The following is a 22,301-nucleotide window of genomic DNA, read 5'->3' as shown; positions in this document are numbered from 1 at the left end:
AGATTGGTCTTCGATGCAATCATCACTACTGTGGGACGAAGATTCCAATATCGTTTGTAAATCCACTCTTGTATGATGGGGTGGACTGTGGTATGTGGTGCTGCGGGCGTAGCCTTGCCATGGACCGGCCATATCCATACTGGGAGATCATGCTTTCATCCAGCACGAAAATAGCCTTGTGTCTTTACTATCCCTATGGCCGATCGGTCAACGAGGCATGCCAAGGACCGGGCGGTTCATGTCCCTCTTTTGGGGATGTCGATGCTCCAAAGGCACGGTTGTCATGCTACTGGAAATTTCGGGGAAAAAGGAGTACGGAATCACGACTGGCACTTAGATCTATCAAGTCACCACATGGATAGCGAAAACACTAGGTACTGACACTAGACACTCGCGGATCCTGAAATCTTGGTTACTGCTAGGACGTACGTATGTATATCTTCTTGGGAAGCTAGCTTAAAGTAAGCGCGGTGGAGTCATCATGATTATGGAATCCGGCGTCTACCTGATACGTACTAGTGTCTGAGGCTCTGTGAACCCGGGTGTGTTTCGAATAACAGACAGCCTGCCCTTCCAAGTTACTCTGTCAACATTACAAGGGTTTTCGATCGGAATGATACCAAAACGAGGCGCAGCGTGGCCGTTCCCATCGCGAGGTACCGACATCCGTTATTGCTGTCTTGGAGTGGGTGCAACGTACTGCTTGGCTCCTGAATCGTATGACCTTACCCGTTGGGGGCTCGGAAGGTCGCAATGTCCGTTGTTACTACTCACGACGGGCACAGCGTACGTGGCATAGCCTAGAGTGACGCGGCAGACATATATATCACCTCGACTGCTGTCTCGAGATGGAAAAATCTACCATTGAAGGTATCGTCCTCGAACTAACACACATAAGCTGAAGCCATGTTCCCGCGATTTCTCTTGCACCATATTCTGGTACTCGGCGTCAGCGCCTCGCCCAAGCATCCTGAATGGCATTCATACCCGTTTCATCCACCGGGACACCCAGTCTCAGCGAAAGCAGCCTATGTCATGAGCAACGAGCCCTCCGGGAACAATATTGTTGCAATGGCAATCGCATCTGACGGAACTTTGTCCGAGGGTCGATCTTATTCAACAAATGGAAATGGAACCAACCTTCTCAATGCAGTGACCGGACAACCCAACTTTCCAGACGCCCTTGCTTCACAAGACTCTATCGTCCGGGCAGGAGAAGTAAGTTCCCCATACCTCCATCCTTTTCATGCATTAACAGATCTGGTAGCATCTCTTCGCCGTCAACGCTGGGTCCAATAGCGTATCAATGTTTAGAATCAACAACATCGATCCCACCAAGCTGGAGCTTATCGGCGAGGGCCAAGATTCAAAAGGCGTCCTCCCCAACACCCTCGCAGCATCAGAGGAGCTGAAAACCGTCTGTGTTGCTAACACTGGCACGCCAGCCGGTATCGCGTGTGCAACCTATAGTGAGGATGGTCTGTCGGCGTTTGATGACCTGAGAACATTGGACGTGGGCCAATCCATGAACCCTGCTACTGGTCCAACGCCTGGTTTCGCGGACCTCTTCTTCAGCGACAACCTCAGTACCCTGGTGGCATCGGTGAAAGGCAACGGTACCGAGTTCACAGGGTATATGGCCAAATTTGCTGTCGAGGAGGGCAAGGTTGCAACTGTCGCCGAGAAGGCAACGCCACCAGGAAGTGGAGCGTTGTTCGGCGTGACCATCATTCCAGGCACAGACAACAAGATATTCGCCTCGGACGCTTCTCTGGGCGGCTTCATACTGGATCTTGATAACCTCGCCGGTCAACCTATCGCCACTATCAACGTAACGAATCAGAGAGCATCCTGTTGGGCGAAGATCTCACGATTTACTGGTACTGGTTTTCTGACCGATGTGCTGGTCAACCGTTTGGTCGAGGTATCGCTAGAGGACGGAACAATTCTGGACGAGTATTATCCTCCAAATCCCTTCCAAGGAATGGCCGATTTTGCGGTTGCTGGCACAAAGCTGTGGGCTCTCAGCGCCGGTAATGGCACATTCCCAGCTAGCATCACGACCTTCGACGTCAGTGGAGGCCCCAAGTCTGCTAGACAGGTGTCAGTTTTCGCGATTCCGGGTGCAGGCGTGAACTCTATGGGAATGGTGGTTGGTTGAGGAGACGAGAGGTGTACGTGATACAAAGATGCCACGTTTTATTGTCATTTAAATCCTTAGCTTATAATATCTCTTCTTGGTCCTATTAGCATGAACCACAGCTTGTGGGCTGCATGAATACCCTACTCGACCCACTTCATCTGCTCCACTCCAAGCCTTATGTGGTTACCACCAAGTCAGCAAAGGTGCACTGTCGCTAAGAAGACTTCCCAGCAGCGGTATTTGCATGTTCCGGTCATCCTTCGTTGTGTCTAATGGCCCCTTGAAGTGAATTATTGGTGACAGGACTAACGTCCACTTTGGACAACAGGCATAGTTCCCTTGCGCTCTAATAGACACAGCAACTTCTGTCTGATGAGGTGGCGAAACATTACCCTGAGGTGCTGCATGTTTGGAGCGGTTTGGCCTCGAGGTATCTTCAAATCCATGTGGCCCATCCGGCAAGCTGTCAGATACTTCGTCACGACCACCGTATAGTCATAAGGAGCGCAGTGCCAACCTGCAGTGTTGTTGCAGAATACTGAGTTAGTATGGTGATCCCGCACAACTGTGAGGCCGTCTAGAACGCGCAGGCTCCCGACAGGAAATCGAGACGCGTCTCGACGGGCTCCGAGGAAAGCGTCACGTGATGGCGCGGCTGGCGCGTGACGATGATTTCAGTGTACTCTAACTCCTGGCGGAAAATCAACGTTGCCGGAGTACCAGATACCTTTACTTACGAGCACTGGCGTGCTCCCGAGCGCTGGCTAGTATTACGCCAGACTTTGGTACGTTCGAACGCGCTCCATCTAGGTGTTGATGTGGCTTGAGGGATCATATTTGATGAGGTACTGGGGTGCTCCCGAGACCAACATTAAAAATCGATCCGGCCAGCTTGGTTTCCGTCCGGAGTCTAGAATTCAGCTCTTCTTTTGCACTATGACTATGACAAGATATTCATTCACTGTATCTTATAGAGGTGTGCCAGCTGTACTGTCAGAGAGGACGGTGTTGTTATATTTTCTTGACTTGAATATCTCAACCTTGTCGATTATGGAAGAAGTATCATCAAGATCGGAGTGTTCGAAGTTTACTGACCAGCGAATTGCACATTCTTAGAAAGTGCAAGTGAACATCACGAACACTACCAATGTCCTCGACAGAGGGTACTTTCCGCTTGAGTGTTGGGCATCGTATGCTGCGGAACCTCTTGTATACCTAAGACCGAAGCTGACCCAACTGATCCATCTGCCGTTACCGGAATTTACTGCACTACTCACACCATCCTACAGCTTCAATGAATCCGCATGGAATGTTAAAAACTAACGATGGTAGACAGCACCTCAACTATCTCGCCGAGGTCGCGAGTGCCCCACGTCTCAATATCAGATGTTTCCTCGAACACGTTGCTGCCCACCTCTCGTGTTCCATCGCTAACAGAGTCGAGGAAAGTTTCTGCAGCATCGTCGCCAGAGAAACTCGTTACCATACCCAAAGCAACAATGAAGCAGAAGATGGCAGCCGCGAGCATAAATGGTGACTGGATACACATGTTCTGCCGAAACTGCACCTTCACATTCGGCGCGAGCGGTAACATCTGGAAGCTATTCAAGCGACTGGGACCGGAGAGGGAAGTTATCCTCAATGATGACGGGAAGTTGGCGACGGCACTTTACCAGTGTGCGAGGATAGAAGATGGCAAGGTTGTCCAGCAAGAGATCATGAAAATCTATATGCAGTGCGTCCGACAAATCTGATTCATGAGCTATGTGCTAATCAATCTACAGGACAAGCGGCGACGCGCTCGAGGGGCTCCCCCAGCAAATTACGCGAGAGATTGCAGCTTTGAACCGATTGCGAGAAGTCAAAGAGAAGGAGGAAGTCCCTGCGCCGCACATGATCGTTTACAGACACAAGCAGCAGCCAGCACACACATGGGTTCCCGGCGGCTTTGTGGTCTTCACGATCATGAAAAGATTGCCGGGCTCTACTTTGTCTCTCAAAGCGTACATACGCATTGTCGGAGGCAGAGCGAGAAGTGGTGCGGGTGTCTTTCAAGCACGCGCTAATGTGAGTGATTGCCAGCACGAAAAGACTCATCACTAAACAAACCTTAGAACTGTCTGGGACGCTGGAATCGACCCCTGGAACAGCGGTATCGAGAATCTGCGCTGGGATAAGGTCGACAAGAAATGGTGGGTCTCATTCAACTCTTCTGGGATTGCATGGTAACATTTACCAGCTATATCAGCTACAATGCGCTGGAAGGTGCATGCTCGTACAGCGAGCCATGCGATCTAGTCTTCACTGAGGAGATGGAGTTCTACAAATGGGGCTTTTTACGATGGCTGGGTCGTTGACTTTCCGCATGCTTGAATGACGCAAGCTCAGAGACACTACTAAGGAATTCCATACGAGAGCACGGGCAGTGGCGTTAGAAGTGGTTAGGTAGACCTTTTGGGTAATTGACGACTCTTCCATTTGCAGATGAACATTGTGGTGGTGCAAGCCTGTGGCAATCGAGTGCAAACGTTTCACTGTCACCAAGGCTACTGACAGGTCGCAGCGTTTCACCATCGCAGCAACCGGATATTCAACTCTCGATCACTCTGGAAGTGTGCCCACACGTGAGGGCATAATAAACACTGCTAGGCCCAAGCATTAGTGATACAATTCTCAGGGATCGTCCAAGAATCAAAAATGGCATGAACCAAGGCTCTCTACAAATGATAGGCTAGATGATCTTTGCCCACAATGTTACATAATCAGCAACGTATATGGCGGATGGCCTTATTAGGCCGAGGTTGATCTATTGCTTCAGTAAGCGCACCACAGTATTGAAGCAGCGCTATAAAAACGCTATAACCATCTCAACGGGCTGTGGGAGATTGTACTCGATTATAGAGACACACAAGAAGAGCAACGATGATTTGGAATGAGGACGGAGATAACGGTAGTATCTCTGTGGTTTCACTGACCATGGCGAGATGCCCTATTGCTCCCTAAGTATATGAAGGGCCAAGCAGCGTGTGCCAACGATACTCTCCAACCAAACATCATATATTTCCATCAAGGAATCGGAAATACCATAACCCACGATCTCATCATGTCCGCCACACTCCAAACAACACTCACGCAATACATCGACGCCGCCATTGGCATCAGGTTCGCCTACCGCCGCCTCGGCGCGTCCTCACCCATTACCAATGTCCCACTAGTGCTCCACATCCACTTTCGCGCAAACATGGACCTCTGGGATCCCCTCTTCATCAACGCCCTAGCCGCTAAGCGCGAAGTCATCATCTTCGATAACGCTGGTGTAGGGCGCTCATCCGGCGCAGTGCCCGATACCTACCAAGGCTGGGCCAATGATCTGATTACTCTCGTGGGTGCTCTCGCCGTTGAGAAATTCGACCTCCTGGGCTTCTCGATGGGAGGAATAGCAGTGCAGTACGTTGCGCTGACTGTGCCCGATATGGTCAGAAAACTGGTCGTTGCTGGGTCGAGGGCAGCCGCTCCGATTGTCCACCGATCTGTCAAAGAAGGGGGGGTTGACTTTTTGAAGGATGAGCCGCCGGCTGAGCCGATCGAGAAGCTGAGGAGTTCTGTGACGCTGGAGGAGGGGAGGGTGAGTATTCGCTTTTCGTTCTTCCCGCACACCAAGGAGGGAGAAGAGCATTTTGAGAGATCCGGGGGCGGATCCAGGAGAGAGATGTTGACGGTGAACCCCTGATACTGGATTTGCTTGATAAGGATGGTGGTGCAACGAATCAGATCTTGGCTACTATCCTTGATCAGGAACAATCGGAGGACCCGGAGTTCTTGAAGTGGTATACCGGGTCGAATGAGTTGACCATGCCTGTGTTTGTGGCGAATGGCGATGACGATCTGCTTATTCCGACGAGCCGGAGTTGGGAGCTGTTCACCAAGGTCAAGGGCGCCCATTTGAGACTCTTTCCGAACGCTGGTCACGGGTTTATCTGGCAGTATGCCGAGTCATTCGCGGGCGAGGTCAATGAGTTTCTGGACAGCGACGCCTAGTATAGGGTCGAAACGAAGGCGTGAAGGGAGCCGCAAGCATGGCATGGGCCTTGCGTTGAAGGGTCGTCTTGCTCGAGGGTGTCATAGAACTGCTTGATGTTTGTTTCGAATATGGAGTCTGTCCATAAGAACCTTCGTAGGTGTGCTTTGACCCGATCCCATGCTCCACTCGTTGGAATACTTCTCTTACCGAAAAGGGCAAGAAGTCGTGGTCTGTACCATGACCGGTGTATCGTATAGAAAGATGCCACGTAGCCGTTGAACGTAATCCAGAGGCGTAGATCATCGTTAATCGGTGTATCAGCTATTTGATCTAAGGCCAGTCTGAGCTTTGCGGAACGTACGCGGCAGCTGCGTCCTGCAAACACGCAGTACCGAAACAGTGGCTGTGTGAAATTTAGAATACCGAGTAGTGGCTGTGTAAAATTGAGAAGGCAGATTCTGAGCACCTCATCGAGGGGTGACCTTGGGTCCAAGGAGAGAAGATCGTGAATAAGACATAAGACTGCCTCATAGAAGTCGGTCGTGTCCAGGACAGAGTCACCCCCCAAGGCGTCCTCCAGGCTCTGACAGATTGAACCCAAAGTTGATGATGCCTTGATCAAGTCTGTGCATATGCGGGTTCGGGACATATCATTTATCATCTCGTCAAAACCTGTAGGTCTAGCAGGTATTCTCGGAACCGATGCTGGAATGGCTTTTGCGATCCGCGGCAGCAGTGGAACCACCATATTATCAACGCTGCGAACGATATCTGCTCGAGCTACTTCCACTCTTCGCATCCGTGAAATAGCATGGAGCCCCCCTCGGAGACGTACCATCGTTGCGAGGCCTTCAGCGTGGACCTCGGACAGCTTGTCGTTGCCGTGTATGTGCTCGATGATCGTCAGACATGCTACGCTCGCTATCGTGCCATCAGAGAGGTCAAGTCCGCTGATACGGTGGTTGAGCTGCGCAAGAAAAGAGCACATCAAGGCAGTCGCAACTGGTGGGGTTTCCACTTGCCGATAAAAGGCATAATGTATCGCTGAGAACATCACAATGTTTCGTAGCCACATATCGTCCTCGAAAGCAAGAGAGAACCAGGAGGAGCGCAGAAGATTCGCTTCTTGCCGGAATCTCCGTTCGATGGGATAGTATGTTGTAGCGATGACATCGAGATCTCGGAACTGTTAGAGTGATGCATGCAAGCTCGAGCTCCCGGCACTCACAATAATGCAGATAGTGCTCTAAGCCTTTGATGCTTTCAAGGCCTGGTAACATAGAGCATAGCGAAGGTTGCAACGCCGGGCTCAAGGACCATGGCGTAACTGAAGGCATACCCAAAATGCCGTCAATTTGGTTGTATGTTTCTGCAGGTTGTTGTCCGTGCCATCTTAGCGCATGTTCATCCTGTAGATACTGTTTGGAATGAAACGCATGGCTGGGAGGTCGCTCGTGTCCGGTATGCATTTCGCTGCCACTAGCTTCATCAGGTCGTTCCGGGCGTGTCCTCTTGAGCCTAGCCTTCGACTTGCGTTTGCTAACCTTTTCGGGCACATCGTATTTAGTGATTTGGATTGGCAGGCCATAGAGAGAATGGTTTCGGACATTGCCCGTCCAAGACTTCCGCGCCTTCGAGCCTTGTCTGAGCCAGTCACGGTCGACGATGAACAGAGGTTGCCCTACCGAGTTAGTATTGCAACGTGCCATCCCAGGGATCAACAATACTTCTATGGACTGCCCAGACGGGATAGACATCCCTTATATCATGCTTAGCCATAGGAAGACACTTGAACGTGGACCCGTCTCGGCCCCCAACTCATTCCATGTAATATCGGGAGACGGTCGAAATAAAACTACGGCCACATTAGCTTGCGATCGACGGCATACGCACTGTTACCGTGTTAGGAGAATGGACTGGAGAATTGCAGAGCCTAACAGCTATGTTCGGGTTAGAGCATCCCCGTGAAATGGCGAAAACAGAGGGTCAAGGTGTCTCCGCCCCAATGAAGTCCGGCGTTCTGGCGTACGTCTAAAGTAGACCGGTGACCCTACGACTGTCTAAGAATCTCTCGAACAGGGTATTGTATAGGACTGAAGGCATTACAGTGACTGTCATAAGTCTGAAGAAGTCGCATCTTTTTAGGTACAAAAGTGGGATTTCTATACGCTGTATTCACTATATAGCTCTCTTACCTGTATATATCTATAATACTATACAGCATGTATTGTATAATTTATTATATTAGTATTAGTCTTAAAGATAAGTATAATATCTTAGATTTACGTATTTCTTAGAAATAGCGATAAAAACTTTAGCTAATAGGTAGCCTATTATTATTTCTTACTACATTAATTTTTTAAGTAAAGTAATACTAAATAGCGTACTTAGAATACTCTAATAGTATCTATAATAAACCTAATAAAGGCCTAAAATCTTAAGATCTAAATTTTCTACTTTAAGCTTAATTTTATACCTAAAGCGAGTAGACTTTTAACTAAATTACTTAATATATATTATGCTTATTAGCTGGGAAAGGACTGGAAAACAGGCAAACAGGGCAATGGGTTGAAGTTGGTTGTATGACTATCTAGAGAGGAGTAATTCGCCGGAAAAGTACCGAGTACTACGGCGAATCACCATCCCCGCGGCAGGCGCGTCCTATTCAGGCCGTTAGGTGACCGATATAATGCCATGCCAATGTATGGCCACGCCATAACAATATACCTTAAGAGCTACTACTTATTCCTAAGTCTAGCTAGTTAGAGTTTTTATATTAGATCATCTAAGAGGGGTCGACCTATAGAATTCGAGATAGGTAAACTTTATTATCTTAACTAGACTTTTTAAGTAGTTCTATATATATATATATCTACTATAAAAAGGTAGGAATACTAAAGCTCTATAAGTCTACTCCCTATGTATTACTAGTTAGTACCTAAATTAAAAAGTTAGTGCGCCTACGAAAAGTGCTACTTTTGCCCTGAAACGACGCTTTTCTTCAGACTTTTGACGTAGTACTGTAGCTCAAACCCAGCGCCACTCACCCACAAGACACTGGCTGACAACATAAGGTTTGTAGCTGTTGTGGGTTCACAACCGGTCAAGTAGTTCATTTCACCACTACTTCTGGCCTATGGTCCATAAGAAATCTCTGTCTTCATGGCGACATTAGCTTTCCATGGGAGAGGCCGCTCGACGCGAGCAGGGCCAAGATTGAATTCAACCAAGGTCGTGCCTTTTGGAAGGCCGGCCATGCTCCACCGCATGAGATCTAGGGTTCTACCAGACAAGGTACGCATTGCCAATGACAATGCGTACGACTTGTCTGGCTACCTATCATCAATCAGCGACGACGGCTGGCATGTGAGGTGCTGGCTAGTGAAAACAGATTGACAACCTCGACAACCCCGGGGATTCTCCACAGCACTCACCGATCTCATTTAGAGTTTGCCAAGCTCGTTCCCTCCATTGAGCATAGTTCAGTCTGGGTGCCTGAGCGAGGCCGACAGTGCTCAGTCGCGATTGACGTATCTTGGGAAGTTCCAGTAGGCGAGGCTTTTGCAAGCAATCGACCTCTCTCTGCCAAGTGCAGGCTATTCAAACATGCCCAAAGACCTCGTGGAATGGCTTGTCGAACATGAGCCAGAGTTCCGCAAGTCCGCCTCCTACTCATCTTGCATGTCCCATGAGGCTAACAGTTTGATAGAAGCCGGCTGCCCTCACTGTATTCTGACCTAGCACAACAGAAAGCAGCCAACGCCGATGGCTTTGCGGCGAATGCATCGGCATGGCAGGCTGCGCTGACAAGAGCGTCCCTAGCCGCGCAACTGCCTACCGAACAGAAGATCATTATACAGACATCTGCCCAACTACTGGACGCACTGAGAAGTCCTCAATATGGCCGGCCCACAGGATTGGGTGTCGTCTTTGACAGTGCGGTACAAAATGGCAGATTCATAGACGTCAAAGACTTCAATGCGGCCGAGCACAGTATCTACCAAAAGAGCTGGATTCCGAGTCCATGGGCAGTCATACGATGGACTTTGCGCCAGGCAGGGCTTCTGAGTAGGGGCTCGTATGACTTGGAGGGCGGAATAAGACAGAGCCAGCTTGTGCTTGTCGAGGGTCTCGAGCGACTGTCCACACAGCTACAATCAAGAATCGGGCAAGCACCTACCGATAGAGTAATGTCAAGAGACGCATTCGCACAGCAGATATCAGAGACCGAAATTGGGTCTTTGACTGCGAACGAGATCGAAATCCTGCTACGCTTCCTCAATCGGGACAAGCAACTACTGACTTATGATGCCCATACAATCAAGTTCAAGGCTCCCTCTTCAGAAAGCCCAGAACCTATCACACAGGAAGACTCGACCATCGCTTCCATCAAGACCTTGATCGCCTCGCTCGAATCTCAGGTCTCATCCTTGACATCCAAGATCACAGCTCTGCAGGCCACAGCTCAAGCAGCCGTACAATCGAAGAACAAACATGCAGCCCTCTCAGCCTTACGGTCAAAGAAGCTGGCAGAACGAAATCTCCAGCAAAGGACTGATACGCTCAATCAGCTCGAAGAAGTATATGCTAAGATCGAACAAGCTGTGGATCAAGTCCAGATGATGCAAGTCATGCAGTCTTCGGCGGCAACGCTGAAATCACTCAACAAGCGCATGGGTGGTGCTGAGAAGGTCGACGAGATAATGGATGACCTGCGTACACAGATGGGAGAGGTGGACGAAGTTGGCCAAGTCATCTCGGAGCCACTTGATGGGAAGGCAGTCCTTGATGAAGCCGAAGTCGACGACGAGTTTGAGGCGCTGGAGAAAGAAGAACAGGCTAAGAAGGACGAAATCCAAGCGAGGGAGACCCAGGCTCGGCTGGCTGAGCTGGAGAAGGCCGAGAAGGCAGCTCGGGCGAGATCTGCAGAAAGAGCGGATGCGAAGTCCGGGGTGGATGTATTGGAGGACGAGTTGTCGAGCAGCTCGCAGAAGCTTGACGAGATGCATCTTGCTGATGGGGAGCGAGACCACGAGGCCCAGCGCAAGGAAGAGTTACAGCTTCCGGCGTAGCAGTACCCCAATGATCAGATCGGCTATTTCGAGACGCACACACACGTTCCCTCCTTCAAGCAAGCGATGGAGGCTCTGCTGAAGGCGCTACGCACGTGTCAGATCAATTTGGGTTCGTGGCCCCCATTGCCCTCGACCGATGTGGCAGGTGCGATTGCAGTGGACAGCACTAGCTGGAGTCTTACACCGCCCTCCCCGTCACCATGTCCTGCGTTACAACCATACCGGCGGGTAACCGCTCGGTGAAATGCACACGGGCCAGCACCGTGCGGCTAAGCAAGAGTCTGACTCCCGGTTGAGGCCCGCCTCGTGTGGAGAAACATAATCGACCAGGTTCCAACCTGCGATTCGGCCGCCTGACAAGCTGCGATTTGCCTTGTTCTGATGCACTTTCCTAATCGGTCTATCACGGGCGGGAGTTAGTCCTTATTCACTCAGCATGGAATACCACATAAGCCGTACACGGTAGTATGTGATGCTGGCAGATCGGAGTACTCCTTGTCTTGTTCGAGACATATACATGCATGGTTCATGTCCACTCCAATGTCATGTATTACATGCACACATCCTCGCAAAGGTAGAGTCGTTTCCCTACTAGCACATCGCTACCGGGCAGGCAGTCCAATTCTGTAGCTTCGAGTTCCTAACTTCAAACAGCTTAGCCTGTTGAGGCTCAGTTTCGATCAATCAACGTGCGGAGTATCGCACCTACAGTAAATGTGGAGATCATATAACATAATCAGGAACAAAGCAGCGTTCACGCCAGCTCCTTCTAGCCGTCCAGGCGACAAACGGGGGCGACACGAAGTTTCGAAGCTGTATCAGAAGCGCGGTAGACTGATGCTCAGTGGTCGGCTGGGGCGTCGCCCGGCAGGCTCTGAGCATACAACTACATGCGAATCCGAGATATCTATGACATGGATGACGAGGAACGATGTGGCCATCCCCTTTCCTTTCGCTCCGAACCATGCAGCGGATCAAGTGTCACATTGTACATTTGGTATGGTAACAGCCAGGAGTAAGTCAAGTAGGGGCTGAACAACATGCTTACATTAAAACTATACAAAGAATTTTGACCTCTGCTTCCCAGGCGTCCGCTGAGAATCATGCTCCTGCATTCCTGCAGCAGGACTCGAAGTTAGGTCAATCGGAAGCTCTGTCTTTTGAGGTGTGCCAGGTGCTTCCTCTGCGGGTGGAAAAAAGGCAACTTCCTCATGCGGTGGAGGCTCGCCGTTGATGCTGGTAGTAGCCGCGGTCCGACCCTCGTCAGATCCAGCTTCTTGCTGCGTGGGCGGATGCGGTTGCGTTGCTATATCACTAGCATCGCCAACAGTGCCGTCCGTCATCTTCGTGTCCTCCTCGTCGATCGTGTCCTCGGATGCGGTTGCAGCTTTCCTCTTCTCTCTCGCCTTCTTGATAAGATCATCAAATTCCCCTTTCTGCGTCTTCACCCAACCATCCCTATCAAAGTCTTTGACCATAACACCGGAGCTAGTCGTCGTGTTCCGCTCAATCTGTCTGCCTAGCGTCCTCTCCCACGTATCCAACTCCCTTAACAAATCACGTTTCGGCTTTGGCCTGGAGGAATCACAATTCGCGTTCCACAAGTTCATCCACTCTATGTGCCGTTTCCGCATCAGTTCTTTGTTGCCATGGTTCGGTATACCGAGTTCTTTCAGCTTTTTGCGTAGCGAAGCCTCTGTGTACAGGGCATAATTGATCGAGGGTAGCCGGTCCTTCTGGGCGACTACTGTAGGGCTCTTCGTTCTTTGTGCGAACGCAAGCGATGCTGTACCATTTGAAGCTGGCTGTACTTGTGCTGTAGAAGGGGGCTCAGGACTCGTCGGTAATCCGGCTAAGCAGCGGTCTAGATGTGTATTTATCACAGTCTCTTTCAGACGCCTGTGGCAGGAGGGACATGCGACGAGGCCATCGTGTGGGTCGCTATTGACAGCAGGGCTTTGCTTCTGCGATTGCTTGGATGCCACTCGCTCATCTTGGTGTACACTGCCCTCCTCTTCGCTGTCTGCCACCTCTTCCTGTGTTGATGTCGGCTCCTGGCTTGCCGAAGCTGCTTGTTTCCGGCTCTGACTCCTCGTACTCCTCCCGGTGCCGTTAGATGTGGGCTCAATCTTCCGCCTCTTCTTCGGTCGTTCAGACTCATGGCTCTCCTGCTGCGCAGGAGGTTCCCGCGCATATGCTAAGATTGCTTCTCGCGACTGCGTGAAATGCGCCACTAGTTCTTCCACAGTCCAGTTCCGGCGCAATTTCATTTCCTGGTCCGGCTCTCGACATGCCGGACATTTTCCTTCCTGCGACAGGTATCTCCGTATGCAGAGGCTGCAGAATGTATGTGAACAGCTCGTGATCATCGGTGTTGTGAAGAAGTCCTTGCAGACCTGGCAGCGAAGGCCAGATTCGAGCGGTGCAAGCCCAGATAGAGGCGTATTGAGCCAATCTGTGCTGTCGGCCACCTCGTCGAGTCCTGACATGCTTGTTGCTGACGATTGTGAACGAGCCCTGCGGCGTGCCGCTGTTCCTTGGGTATTTCAAGTTGCTTGATGAGAGAATCCCAATGCGGCAGGAATAGACGTCACCGCGCGAAGAAAGAACGAACGCGTAAATTGTTTTGCTAGCGCGCTTTTAGCAGGAGTTCTCCTTCTACCACAGTCTTGCCGTTGTTCGAGCCATCTCCGAAGACATGTTCGGCATACTACGGAGCATACGGAGGAGAGACTACCTACGCCGTCGAAAGATCCTTGATTTCTACGGCATATCATGTCTAGTGACTATATCTGCGACCACGGTCGTGGACGTCGCCGCTCAAGACAGCCGAGCATCTGAGAACATCTCATCGTGTATACAGGAAGGAAACTCCCAATCTGGACGCCTGTAGCATTGATTATTGAAGGCCTGAGATAGCGTTTATATGTGTGGATGCACTTAGGCACGTATTGGGATTCTTTGACTGCAAAGTGCGTACAGTGAATCTTGAACAGGATCTGTACATTATCTCTTTCACCCCTCAATGTGTTAGCCGGCCTCTTCGTGTCCACTACCTGAAGTGCAGTCTGAGTGTCACTACCATGATTATGTCGTGGATGCGGTTTGCAGACACGAGTATATCAACGAACTTACATATTAACCTTCGCTAAATCTCTCTTCTTGTCTACACACATCTCTGTCAAAAGTCTCATCATTCATAACACTCACCATGTGCAACATTTGCGGTAGAGACCACGAACAGCCTGATCTGGCGACCCTCTCTCCGACCAGCTTGAACATGCTTCGTCAGCAGGCAGCTGCCACGCGGAGGGAGACAGCCGTCTCTGAGAAATATGGCCTTTCTTTCTTCAGAACCTTGATGCAGGCCGCCGTGGATAAAATCCCTCATGATACCCTAGATGCTTATCGAAACACCTTTCCGAAAGACCAGAATCCAGTTGACCTTATCGTCCGAAACCAGATGACCACTGAGAAGATGCAATTCTTGCTTGGGTACATCGCCATAACCACTGCGAAGCTGGAAGAGGTGTTGGAGGAGATGGGCCTGGAATAAGGTACAGAAGGGAGGACAGCGACAGAATACTTTGATGGTAGAAGGCAAGCATACCTACATATCATGAGCAAGTTGCCAAGAAAATTCAGCTGCTAATACACCGCCAGGATCAAGGGCTCCTGCTAATTAAGGCACGCATTGATAGGGCGCTTATCCTGGGGTTGCAAGGCGGACACCAGTGTCCACGACTAGCAGATATGCTCTGGCTAAATGCCACAATTTGATTTGCCAACAAGCGAGATCTCGCTTGCTAGCCAATAGGCACAAGCCCAATTTGCGGGGTGCAGGAGTGTGCCTGATACTCTGGGGATCGGCAATTCTTTTTTGGCCATTTTTGGAATTCAATATGTTTAGCGAGGTGTTTCGGTCGCTCTAACATTGCCAGTGCGTGTCTCGCTGTTGAGGAGTGGGGAGGGGAGCCCGAAAGCGACCATATCATGAGGTCCCGAACTTCCGTGACTGGCGAGCATATAGCTACCCTAGTTGATCACCAGCTACTCTTCCCGAACAGCTACATGTTCAGTCTCTCATATTGATTTTTGGACTGTGCTGGTAGCTTACCTTGTGTGAAAAGTCATGGCGTACGCTACGAACCACCAACATCCGTCGATTCAGGATCGGTTGGAACCAGCAGAGAGCAACTTGAGCAAAGTGACTTCTTCTGGCGCAGTGACGATCTCACCAGAACTGTTTGAAAAGGTAAGAGCAACACATTTCAGACTATCGAGCCAGAGCTGATAGCGATCTAGCTCTACCTGACACCAAAAGTACCTCATGCGGGCGACAACATCAAACGCTTTGCTAACCCGACACCGTTGGGTTTCGTCGGGTAAGCAGTACGACACAAGCATGTTAACACGGCTTAACCAAGTTACAGCTTTGTTATCTCCACCATGACTTTCTCCATGGTGATGATGGGGTGGGGCGGTTCAAATGGCCTCGCAGGTGTCGCGTAAGCAGGGCATACATGCCTTTTCATCAACAGCTGACCGCTCGCAGTGGTATTTTCTTTTTCGTTGGCCCACTACTGCTGACTCTAGGCCTCATCTTCGAGTGGATCATGGGCAATTTCTTCTCGATGATGGTAATGGGACTTTTTGCCGTCTTCTGGTTGTCGTTCGGTCTGATTCAATTGCCCACCCTAGCTTTGTCATCAGCATATTCGCCGACTGGCGATGCAGCAGAAGGAGCGGCATCTGTCGGCTACAACGCCACAATCGCGTTGTACCTGATCGTGTGGGGCTTTGCGCTATTCACCTTCTTCATCTTCACCTTGAAGACGAACATGGTGTTTGCTGGAATATTCCTCTTCGTCACGGTTGCCGCCTGGGTGCTTTCAGGGGCATATTGGAAGGTGGCTAGTGGCGATTATGCGATGGCTGGACAATTGCAGAAGGTCAGTCTATTCTTCATCTCCGGCATGTAAGCTGACATTGGTTAGGCTGGAGGCGCTCTGCTTTTCATAGTGGGTCTCCTTGGATGGTACATGACTTTTGTCATGATGGCGGCAGAGATGCGCTTAGCCATTAATCTCCCGGTGGGCGACCTTAGTCGTTATTGGCCGAAAACAGATGTCGAGATGGCGACTGCGGCGAAGGAGAAATAGGAACCGCCATCGTCTATCAGTGGCACGAACATTCACTAAGAGTGTTGGTCGACATGCTGCTTTGGGGCCTTTCGCCGTCGGCTTGCAAAATGGGCATTATCAGCTATAGACCTCGAACGGTCTTTCATGGACTAAGCAAGAAGACGGGGGGTGGCCTATCGTCTTGATCATGTGCGCTTCGTAGGGCAATCGTGATAGAAGTATCAATACTTGCTTGTAACGTGATAATGAGGTAGTCATCCCGTGACGTTGCATAGCTCATTACATACTTGATGACACAGTGACCCGGTCACGCAACTTGCACGCAATGATTTCGCCACCGATGCTACCGGTATGCAGCTATCTAAAGTCTGAAGCATTAGTCATGCAGCGATATAATGCTTCCATGCCTGCAGCAGAAAGTCCAATTGCGGCTCTGCGCTGGGGACGAGTACGCAGGCCAAGACCCGCTATTGCCGGTTGGTTAGCAAGCATTTTCCTCACTAGCACTTTCCAGACATTGGCTCAATTGTGAAGTAGGGTAGCTTTTTCAGGGTGACATATGATCTGATGCCCTTGCGTTATCATGGCTCAGTCACAAAGTCTCCTGGCTGCCGCCACGGAAAGAGCTGTGCATCATCACACGAGGCTATATGGCACTACAGAAAAATTCCAACCAGCGACAATTTCACTGGGTCAACAAGGTCCCTGAATCATCGCAGCTATCGAGAAGTCAAGGACAAGAAGCATCGTCTATTCTCAAATTCGTGCAGAAAAATCGCAATACTGTTTATCGCCGTCGACAAAGACCAAACAACAAGACGACTCATGACTTTGTGGCTTTCGAAACCGACGTCAAGCCGGAACCACCCGAACTGGCGGAAGACGACATCGAAGCCGCCGACGCTGCACGAGGCAAGCGCGATGCATTGAACGGCATCAGATCTATGCAGTCACGATGGCGGGTCAATGTTCCCACAAACAACTTGATGAAAGGCTCAGGTATTGACCCGTTCGCTTCCACGGTCATACCAATGACAGACTCAACATTCTCGCTTCTGCAATACACTAAGGCTAGCATGTTGACAGGAAGCGGTGGCTACAAGGTAGATATATTCTCTGACCAGCTCAGACCTTTTACAGACCTGTATCAAGCTGCTGTGGGTTACGCTTTCAAGGAAATGGTCAGGTCCAAGCACATAATCTACCCTATGCTGGCAGTCTTCAGCAGAAGGATGCGCACTCTAAATGACCATCCATTTGCTCAGGCACAAGACCCGGATCGTTACCTACTCCTTGCTACCCATGCTGTGCGAACCTCAATCGCTGAGCACATCAACGACAAGGACGCGATGACTTATATTGCAACAGGAGTACATTTCCTCATCTGTGCGGCTGGGCTCGCCGGTCGGTTTCAAGAGAGCAATATGCACATTTCTGCCTTCTTGAAATTCCTACCCTACATCGATACTAATACTCTGGTAGGCTACTGGGAATGGGATACTGCATGCTCGCTCGACATGGTCAACGCGGCTTCGACTGGGGAAGAACCTACCATCAAGATTGCTAACAGCGATCCTGGCCCTATGCCGATGGCACGCAAGGTCATGTTTCAGGACAAGCTCAACGCAATGAAATTCCAGATGTGCCAGACCGTCGATCCTGCCGAGGCTAGTGCCGATATTACCAGATACCGCGAAAGGGTCGTCAACAATAAGTTTGACACGATGCAGAACCCAGCAGAAGACCTCGAAGCTCAGCTTGGAAGCGGCCTTGAAGCGGCATTCCGCACAGGCGTGCTAAGTGAGCTGATGCAGCCAGTACTTGAGAATCTCTTCGACTGCTTGTTGGTCGCGAAGGTGATCTGGCGTGCTCCTGGTTTGGCTACCAGAGACGACGCGCGTTGGCTGTGCAGGAAGTCGAAAGCGACACTGCACGAGCTGATAAGCTTAACAGGAAGCAAGAAGATCGATACTTCGACCTTCTTCGGGCAGCAAGCAGAGTGCTTAAGACAGACGCTTGTGATATTACTGATGTCAGCACAGAGCAGACTTTTACGCCTTTCACGGAAAGAACAAGCTGCACGATTGAAGACTGCACTTACTCCAATTGTAAGGCTTGACTGGAACAGCCCGTCAAGGCGGAAAGACGCCAAGCCTCAGAGCGTTGCCGGATTACATGCTGATGAACATCAGTACGTACCCAATGAAATGCTTCTATGGATGTGCATGACGGGTCATTGGGCGGCCAGCGAAGCGCCTGAGGAAACATGGTTTGCCGGAGCTTCTGTGGCGATCGCGCAACACAGGCTGGGATTGACTGATTACAACGACTTGCACAGAACGATGACAAAATATCTTTACAGCAAAACCGTGCAACGGGAGAGTCTAATGGCCATAGCAAAAGAATTGCAGCCTTGAACATGAACCATTGGACTTAGGAGAGTCCTCCCAAGCGACTGTTGAAAAAACCATCGACCTTCAGCCTCCTCAGCAGATACAATCTTGGTTGACAATAGCCATATGCCAGACTTCAACTGCCATCGCTACCTCTTCATCTCCGGCATGTCACGTTTCCTAACCGACTATATTGGTTCCCAGCTCGTTAATACAAGCGTTCGGTCCCCGTCAGCGAGTATGTCGCAAAACCTCGTCCGAGGTTGACTCGAACCAGGAAGAATTCCTCTGGCCACACCCTTCTGGGAGCCCTTGACGTGAGCTGGCAGTGAAATTCAACTCGAAGATGTCATACGGCCCGCTTGACCAGATGTCACCGCCCTCGCACCCATCCATCGCTCTTCAGCACACGAGCCTACTATCAAGCCGAACGGGTAGGCTGGGGTCAGATCCATCTGGCATCCCAAGACGGCGAAACCGGGAGCTTGCCAAAGCTTATGTTGTCGCGGAGGCATGCCTAGCTTCACAACGTCGGATCGAGGAAAATGTCTTGCTCATCTCTCTGTAGATGTCGAGTGGCATCACTGGGTAGAGGCTCACGAAAAGCCGACGGTAGGATTCATTATCTTTGAGAGTCCGACTAATCGTGGCAGATGCAGCTATGAGCGTTGAGTCGCAGCGCCGAGTTTTCGTGCTTCTCAGAAGCTCTAAACGTGCCTGCAGAATCTTGACTATGAACTCTGAGTGGTGCTCCGAGCGCTGAGTGCCCATGATGGCACGTCCACGACATGTTTTATGTAGTAAGGTTACCTTAACATGCAAGACAGGGATTCTGGCCTTTTGTTTTGACCCTTACCCTGGGAATCACCGCCTTTATGTTCAAGGTAGCATTCGTATCGTGCATGTTATAAGTTCTCATACTGGAGCACGACCGTTGTCGGCGGCACATGCTCCTCTTCTCAGACAGATGGTTATCTAATCTGATCATCTAGAACCGGCCACTCGCGCCTTAGGAGCCTTGTGATTGGGTCGGCGAGCACGGACAACTGTTAGCGTACCGACTCGGATGTGAGGGGATGCATCCCCTATCGCGCGATTCCGGGCATGACTTCGACATCATGTACTGATCTTGTCCTTTGACGCTTTTGGTCCCGCTCAAGCAACATCGACAGATCGATATTGCAACAATGGCTGCAATGACAACCAGCAAGACAGAAACCACCGAGATGGCCACGACCCTGGTTGGAGGAAAGACTGGCCTCGGCTTCCTTGATCTCCCCACGGAGATCCGAGTTGAAGTCTATTCACACCTCTTCGAAGCTGCAAAGCTGTCCTGCGACACACCACACTCGACATGGCCGTCGTGCGGATACTCAGTCTGCTCCTGCCTCTTCCCGCGGCACATCACAAACACTTGCCGACAACTCCGGCAGGAGTCTCTGCCGATTCTGATGGCCGCAACGACAGTCGAGGTCGCAGGTAGCCTCGACAAGATCGTGAGCATGCCAGAGTGCTACCTCGGCGCCATTAACCGTGCTGTCGTCCTCGATGCTAAGTTGTTCTCGCTTCGGCCATTTCAGCTTGAGAGATTACCGGCATTGAAAGTCCTGGAGCTCCGCAACATCACGATCTGGTGCAAATTTTATGATGAAGTCTTCCTTGAGAGCCCACAGGCTGACGAAGCCATGATCGGTATGGCGTACTTCAATCTGTCGAGGATCGGGAAGAGTCTGCAGGAGTTGTGCCATGCTCCGCGACCTTTCAAGTTGCATCTTTGCTGTCAGTTTGTTGTCAATTCACTTAGTGATGAGACTGTGGTATGTATTGGTATTGGTACTGTTTGTGAATGCTTCGCTAATGATATCTAGCATGCTGTTGTTGATATCGATCAGAAGACTATTATTCATAAGTCGAGGGGGCCGCCGATGAAGAACTATAATTCATGGTCAGGATACTATTGATATGATGAGTACTGACTGACAGGGTGGTGCAGGGCGTGGCATTGGTGAAATACCTGATCCGAGGCGTTGACATATCGATCACCATGCACTGGAGTGAGATGGAGCATAACGCATCCACCGATATACGATTTGGTCACTGGGGATCCCCTCACATGGTAAATCGCGACTCTGGTATCCTCAAGAAGACGGATCACTTCAGCTCGAGATTGGCACTCTCTCAGCCTCACTATGTGCTTACAATGCCTCATCAAGGTCTCAGACCAGCCTCACTGCGTCCAAGTCACCTGCATCTGAGCAAGAGTTCGTACCTACAAATATCCGCTCTTCATCTTTCTTGTACCTCTTCACGCACCCGTATCTCGCCCGAGGCACCTAGCTACCATGCCTCCATCACAGTCCGACGGCCCTCCTTCAGGAGTAGACCTCACACTCCTGGGTCAACCACTAGAGATCAAGCGCATGATCTTCGACAGCGTGTTCAGCAATTCAAAGCTTCGGATTCCAGGTGATCAGGTCTACCGCTCCAACAACAGCAAACACAACCAACCGATCAGTATCTCAGAGCTCCTATCCTGGGCCACTGACGACAAAAGCGCGCTTCTGACTGTACTAAGCACCAGCCAAGCAGGACATGCTTTCGTGCAAGATGCGATATCCGTTCTAGCAGACAACACGATCCTCGAAATCCAGGGTCCAGAAGCGCCCACCGAAGAGACCTTGCAATATCACACTTGGAAGATCTTCGAGACAACCAATGAGCTCAGAAACATGGACACGAACGCACTCTTCTCCAGACCCCCAGCAAACTTCATTCACCACATCAAAACCCTCGAATGCCACCCCGACATCCTCCTAACCACCGATCTAGAGGACCACCTCCCCAATCTCCAGACCGTCAGGTTAGCCATCGACTGCACGCACCACTACGAGACATACCACGCCTTCCTAGACTTCATGCTCCGAACCCCATACGGCATGCGTCAATACGACCGCATCTGGACCGATCTCCGGCTCGAGACATCCGAGTGGAAGGATAAGGCACGCCGGCTCGTAGAGCTTGCCGATGATCACGGCTTCACGATTGCGCCCGCGAGGAATTTAAGCGGGGGGCATTGTTGGGCGGAGCAGCCGACTGTTATGGTGTACTATCAGGAGGACGCCGGAGGTATCTGCCGACGGTTCGAGATCTATTATGATTTGCGGGGGTCGAAAGGTAAGGTTATTTCGAAGCAGTTCTCTCGGCTTGGGGAGCTGCTGTATGCGGATGAGGGCTTCATTGGTGTGTCGAAGGATGAGGTTGGACCGTGGGATGCGAGGTTCTCTGGTGAGATGGGAGCAGATGATGGAGAGGAAGTTGGGGGTCAGGAGGCGGACGAGCAGACACGAGATCGGAGCTTGGGGCCGGACGCAGAGCTCGACGCTAAGTGGGAGCAACGTCGATGGCAGGAACGGGAGGAAGCTAGACGGCAGCGGGAGGACATGGATCCGATGAGGGGGTATCATGTGCAGGCTGAATAAGCCGAGGGCTGAAAAGGTACAGCAATATGACATTAAGTGGCCCAGT

General features: G+C 50.7%; 10 protein-coding genes across 10 annotated transcripts; 9 read left to right on the top strand and 1 right to left on the bottom strand.

Annotated features, from left to right (window-relative positions):
• Positions 1 to 906: 906 nt before the first annotated feature.
• On the top strand, positions 907 to 2,161 carry PMZ80_008731 (uncharacterized protein; the record flags this gene model as incomplete). Its single annotated transcript, XM_064877130.1, has 2 exons — positions 907 to 1,218; positions 1,268 to 2,161. The coding sequence occupies 2 exons, from the start codon at positions 907 to 909 to the stop codon at positions 2,159 to 2,161; spliced, it is 1,206 nt and encodes a 401-aa protein (XP_064727517.1).
• A 1,481-nt stretch (positions 2,162 to 3,642) lies between these two features.
• Positions 3,643 to 4,500, top strand: PMZ80_008730 (uncharacterized protein; the record flags this gene model as incomplete). Its single annotated transcript, XM_064877129.1, has 4 exons — positions 3,643 to 3,878; positions 3,928 to 4,146; positions 4,258 to 4,335; positions 4,383 to 4,500. 4 exons carry the CDS (start codon positions 3,643 to 3,645, stop codon positions 4,498 to 4,500), a joined length of 651 nt encoding a protein of 216 aa, XP_064727516.1.
• A 746-nt stretch (positions 4,501 to 5,246) lies between these two features.
• PMZ80_008729 (uncharacterized protein) lies at positions 5,247 to 6,181 on the top strand (the record flags this gene model as incomplete). Its single annotated transcript, XM_064877128.1, has 2 exons — positions 5,247 to 5,768; positions 5,828 to 6,181. 2 exons carry the CDS (start codon positions 5,247 to 5,249, stop codon positions 6,179 to 6,181), a joined length of 876 nt encoding a protein of 291 aa, XP_064727515.1.
• A 3,589-nt stretch (positions 6,182 to 9,770) lies between these two features.
• On the top strand, positions 9,771 to 11,236 carry PMZ80_008728 (uncharacterized protein; the record flags this gene model as incomplete). The annotated part of the gene is made up of 2 exons (XM_064877127.1): positions 9,771 to 9,823; positions 9,874 to 11,236. The coding sequence occupies 2 exons, from the start codon at positions 9,771 to 9,773 to the stop codon at positions 11,234 to 11,236; spliced, it is 1,416 nt and encodes a 471-aa protein (XP_064727514.1).
• A 1,058-nt stretch (positions 11,237 to 12,294) lies between these two features.
• RAD18 (E3 ubiquitin-protein ligase rad18) lies at positions 12,295 to 13,728 on the bottom strand (the record flags this gene model as incomplete). The annotated part of the gene is made up of 1 exon (XM_064877126.1): positions 12,295 to 13,728. The coding sequence occupies one exon, from the start codon at positions 13,726 to 13,728 to the stop codon at positions 12,295 to 12,297; it is 1,434 nt and encodes a 477-aa protein (XP_064727513.1).
• Positions 13,729 to 14,450: 722 nt separating this feature from the next.
• On the top strand, positions 14,451 to 14,795 carry PMZ80_008726 (uncharacterized protein; the record flags this gene model as incomplete). The annotated part of the gene is made up of 1 exon (XM_064877125.1): positions 14,451 to 14,795. The coding sequence occupies one exon, from the start codon at positions 14,451 to 14,453 to the stop codon at positions 14,793 to 14,795; it is 345 nt and encodes a 114-aa protein (XP_064727512.1).
• A 576-nt stretch (positions 14,796 to 15,371) lies between these two features.
• Positions 15,372 to 16,221, top strand: PMZ80_008725 (uncharacterized protein; the record flags this gene model as incomplete). The annotated part of the gene is made up of 4 exons (XM_064877124.1): positions 15,372 to 15,494; positions 15,545 to 15,624; positions 15,673 to 15,747; positions 15,795 to 16,221. 4 exons carry the CDS (start codon positions 15,372 to 15,374, stop codon positions 16,219 to 16,221), a joined length of 705 nt encoding a protein of 234 aa, XP_064727511.1.
• Positions 16,222 to 17,033: 812 nt separating this feature from the next.
• On the top strand, positions 17,034 to 18,800 carry PMZ80_008724 (uncharacterized protein; the record flags this gene model as incomplete). Its single annotated transcript, XM_064877123.1, has 1 exon — positions 17,034 to 18,800. One exon carries the CDS (start codon positions 17,034 to 17,036, stop codon positions 18,798 to 18,800), a length of 1,767 nt encoding a protein of 588 aa, XP_064727510.1.
• A 1,163-nt stretch (positions 18,801 to 19,963) lies between these two features.
• Positions 19,964 to 20,644, top strand: PMZ80_008723 (uncharacterized protein; the record flags this gene model as incomplete). Its single annotated transcript, XM_064877122.1, has 1 exon — positions 19,964 to 20,644. One exon carries the CDS (start codon positions 19,964 to 19,966, stop codon positions 20,642 to 20,644), a length of 681 nt encoding a protein of 226 aa, XP_064727509.1.
• A 474-nt stretch (positions 20,645 to 21,118) lies between these two features.
• Positions 21,119 to 22,255, top strand: PMZ80_008722 (uncharacterized protein; the record flags this gene model as incomplete). Its single annotated transcript, XM_064877121.1, has 1 exon — positions 21,119 to 22,255. The coding sequence occupies one exon, from the start codon at positions 21,119 to 21,121 to the stop codon at positions 22,253 to 22,255; it is 1,137 nt and encodes a 378-aa protein (XP_064727508.1).
• Between the last annotated feature and the right edge of the window lie 46 nt (positions 22,256 to 22,301).

This window comes from Knufia obscura (assembly GCF_036327395.1).
Source record: "Knufia obscura strain CCFEE 5817 isolate CBS 148926 chromosome Unknown scaffold_11, whole genome shotgun sequence".
Classification (NCBI taxonomy): domain Eukaryota; kingdom Fungi; phylum Ascomycota; class Eurotiomycetes; order Chaetothyriales; family Trichomeriaceae; genus Knufia; species Knufia obscura.
Note: the sequence above shows the minus strand (reverse complement) of the source record. Positions and strands in the feature narration are given on the sequence as shown.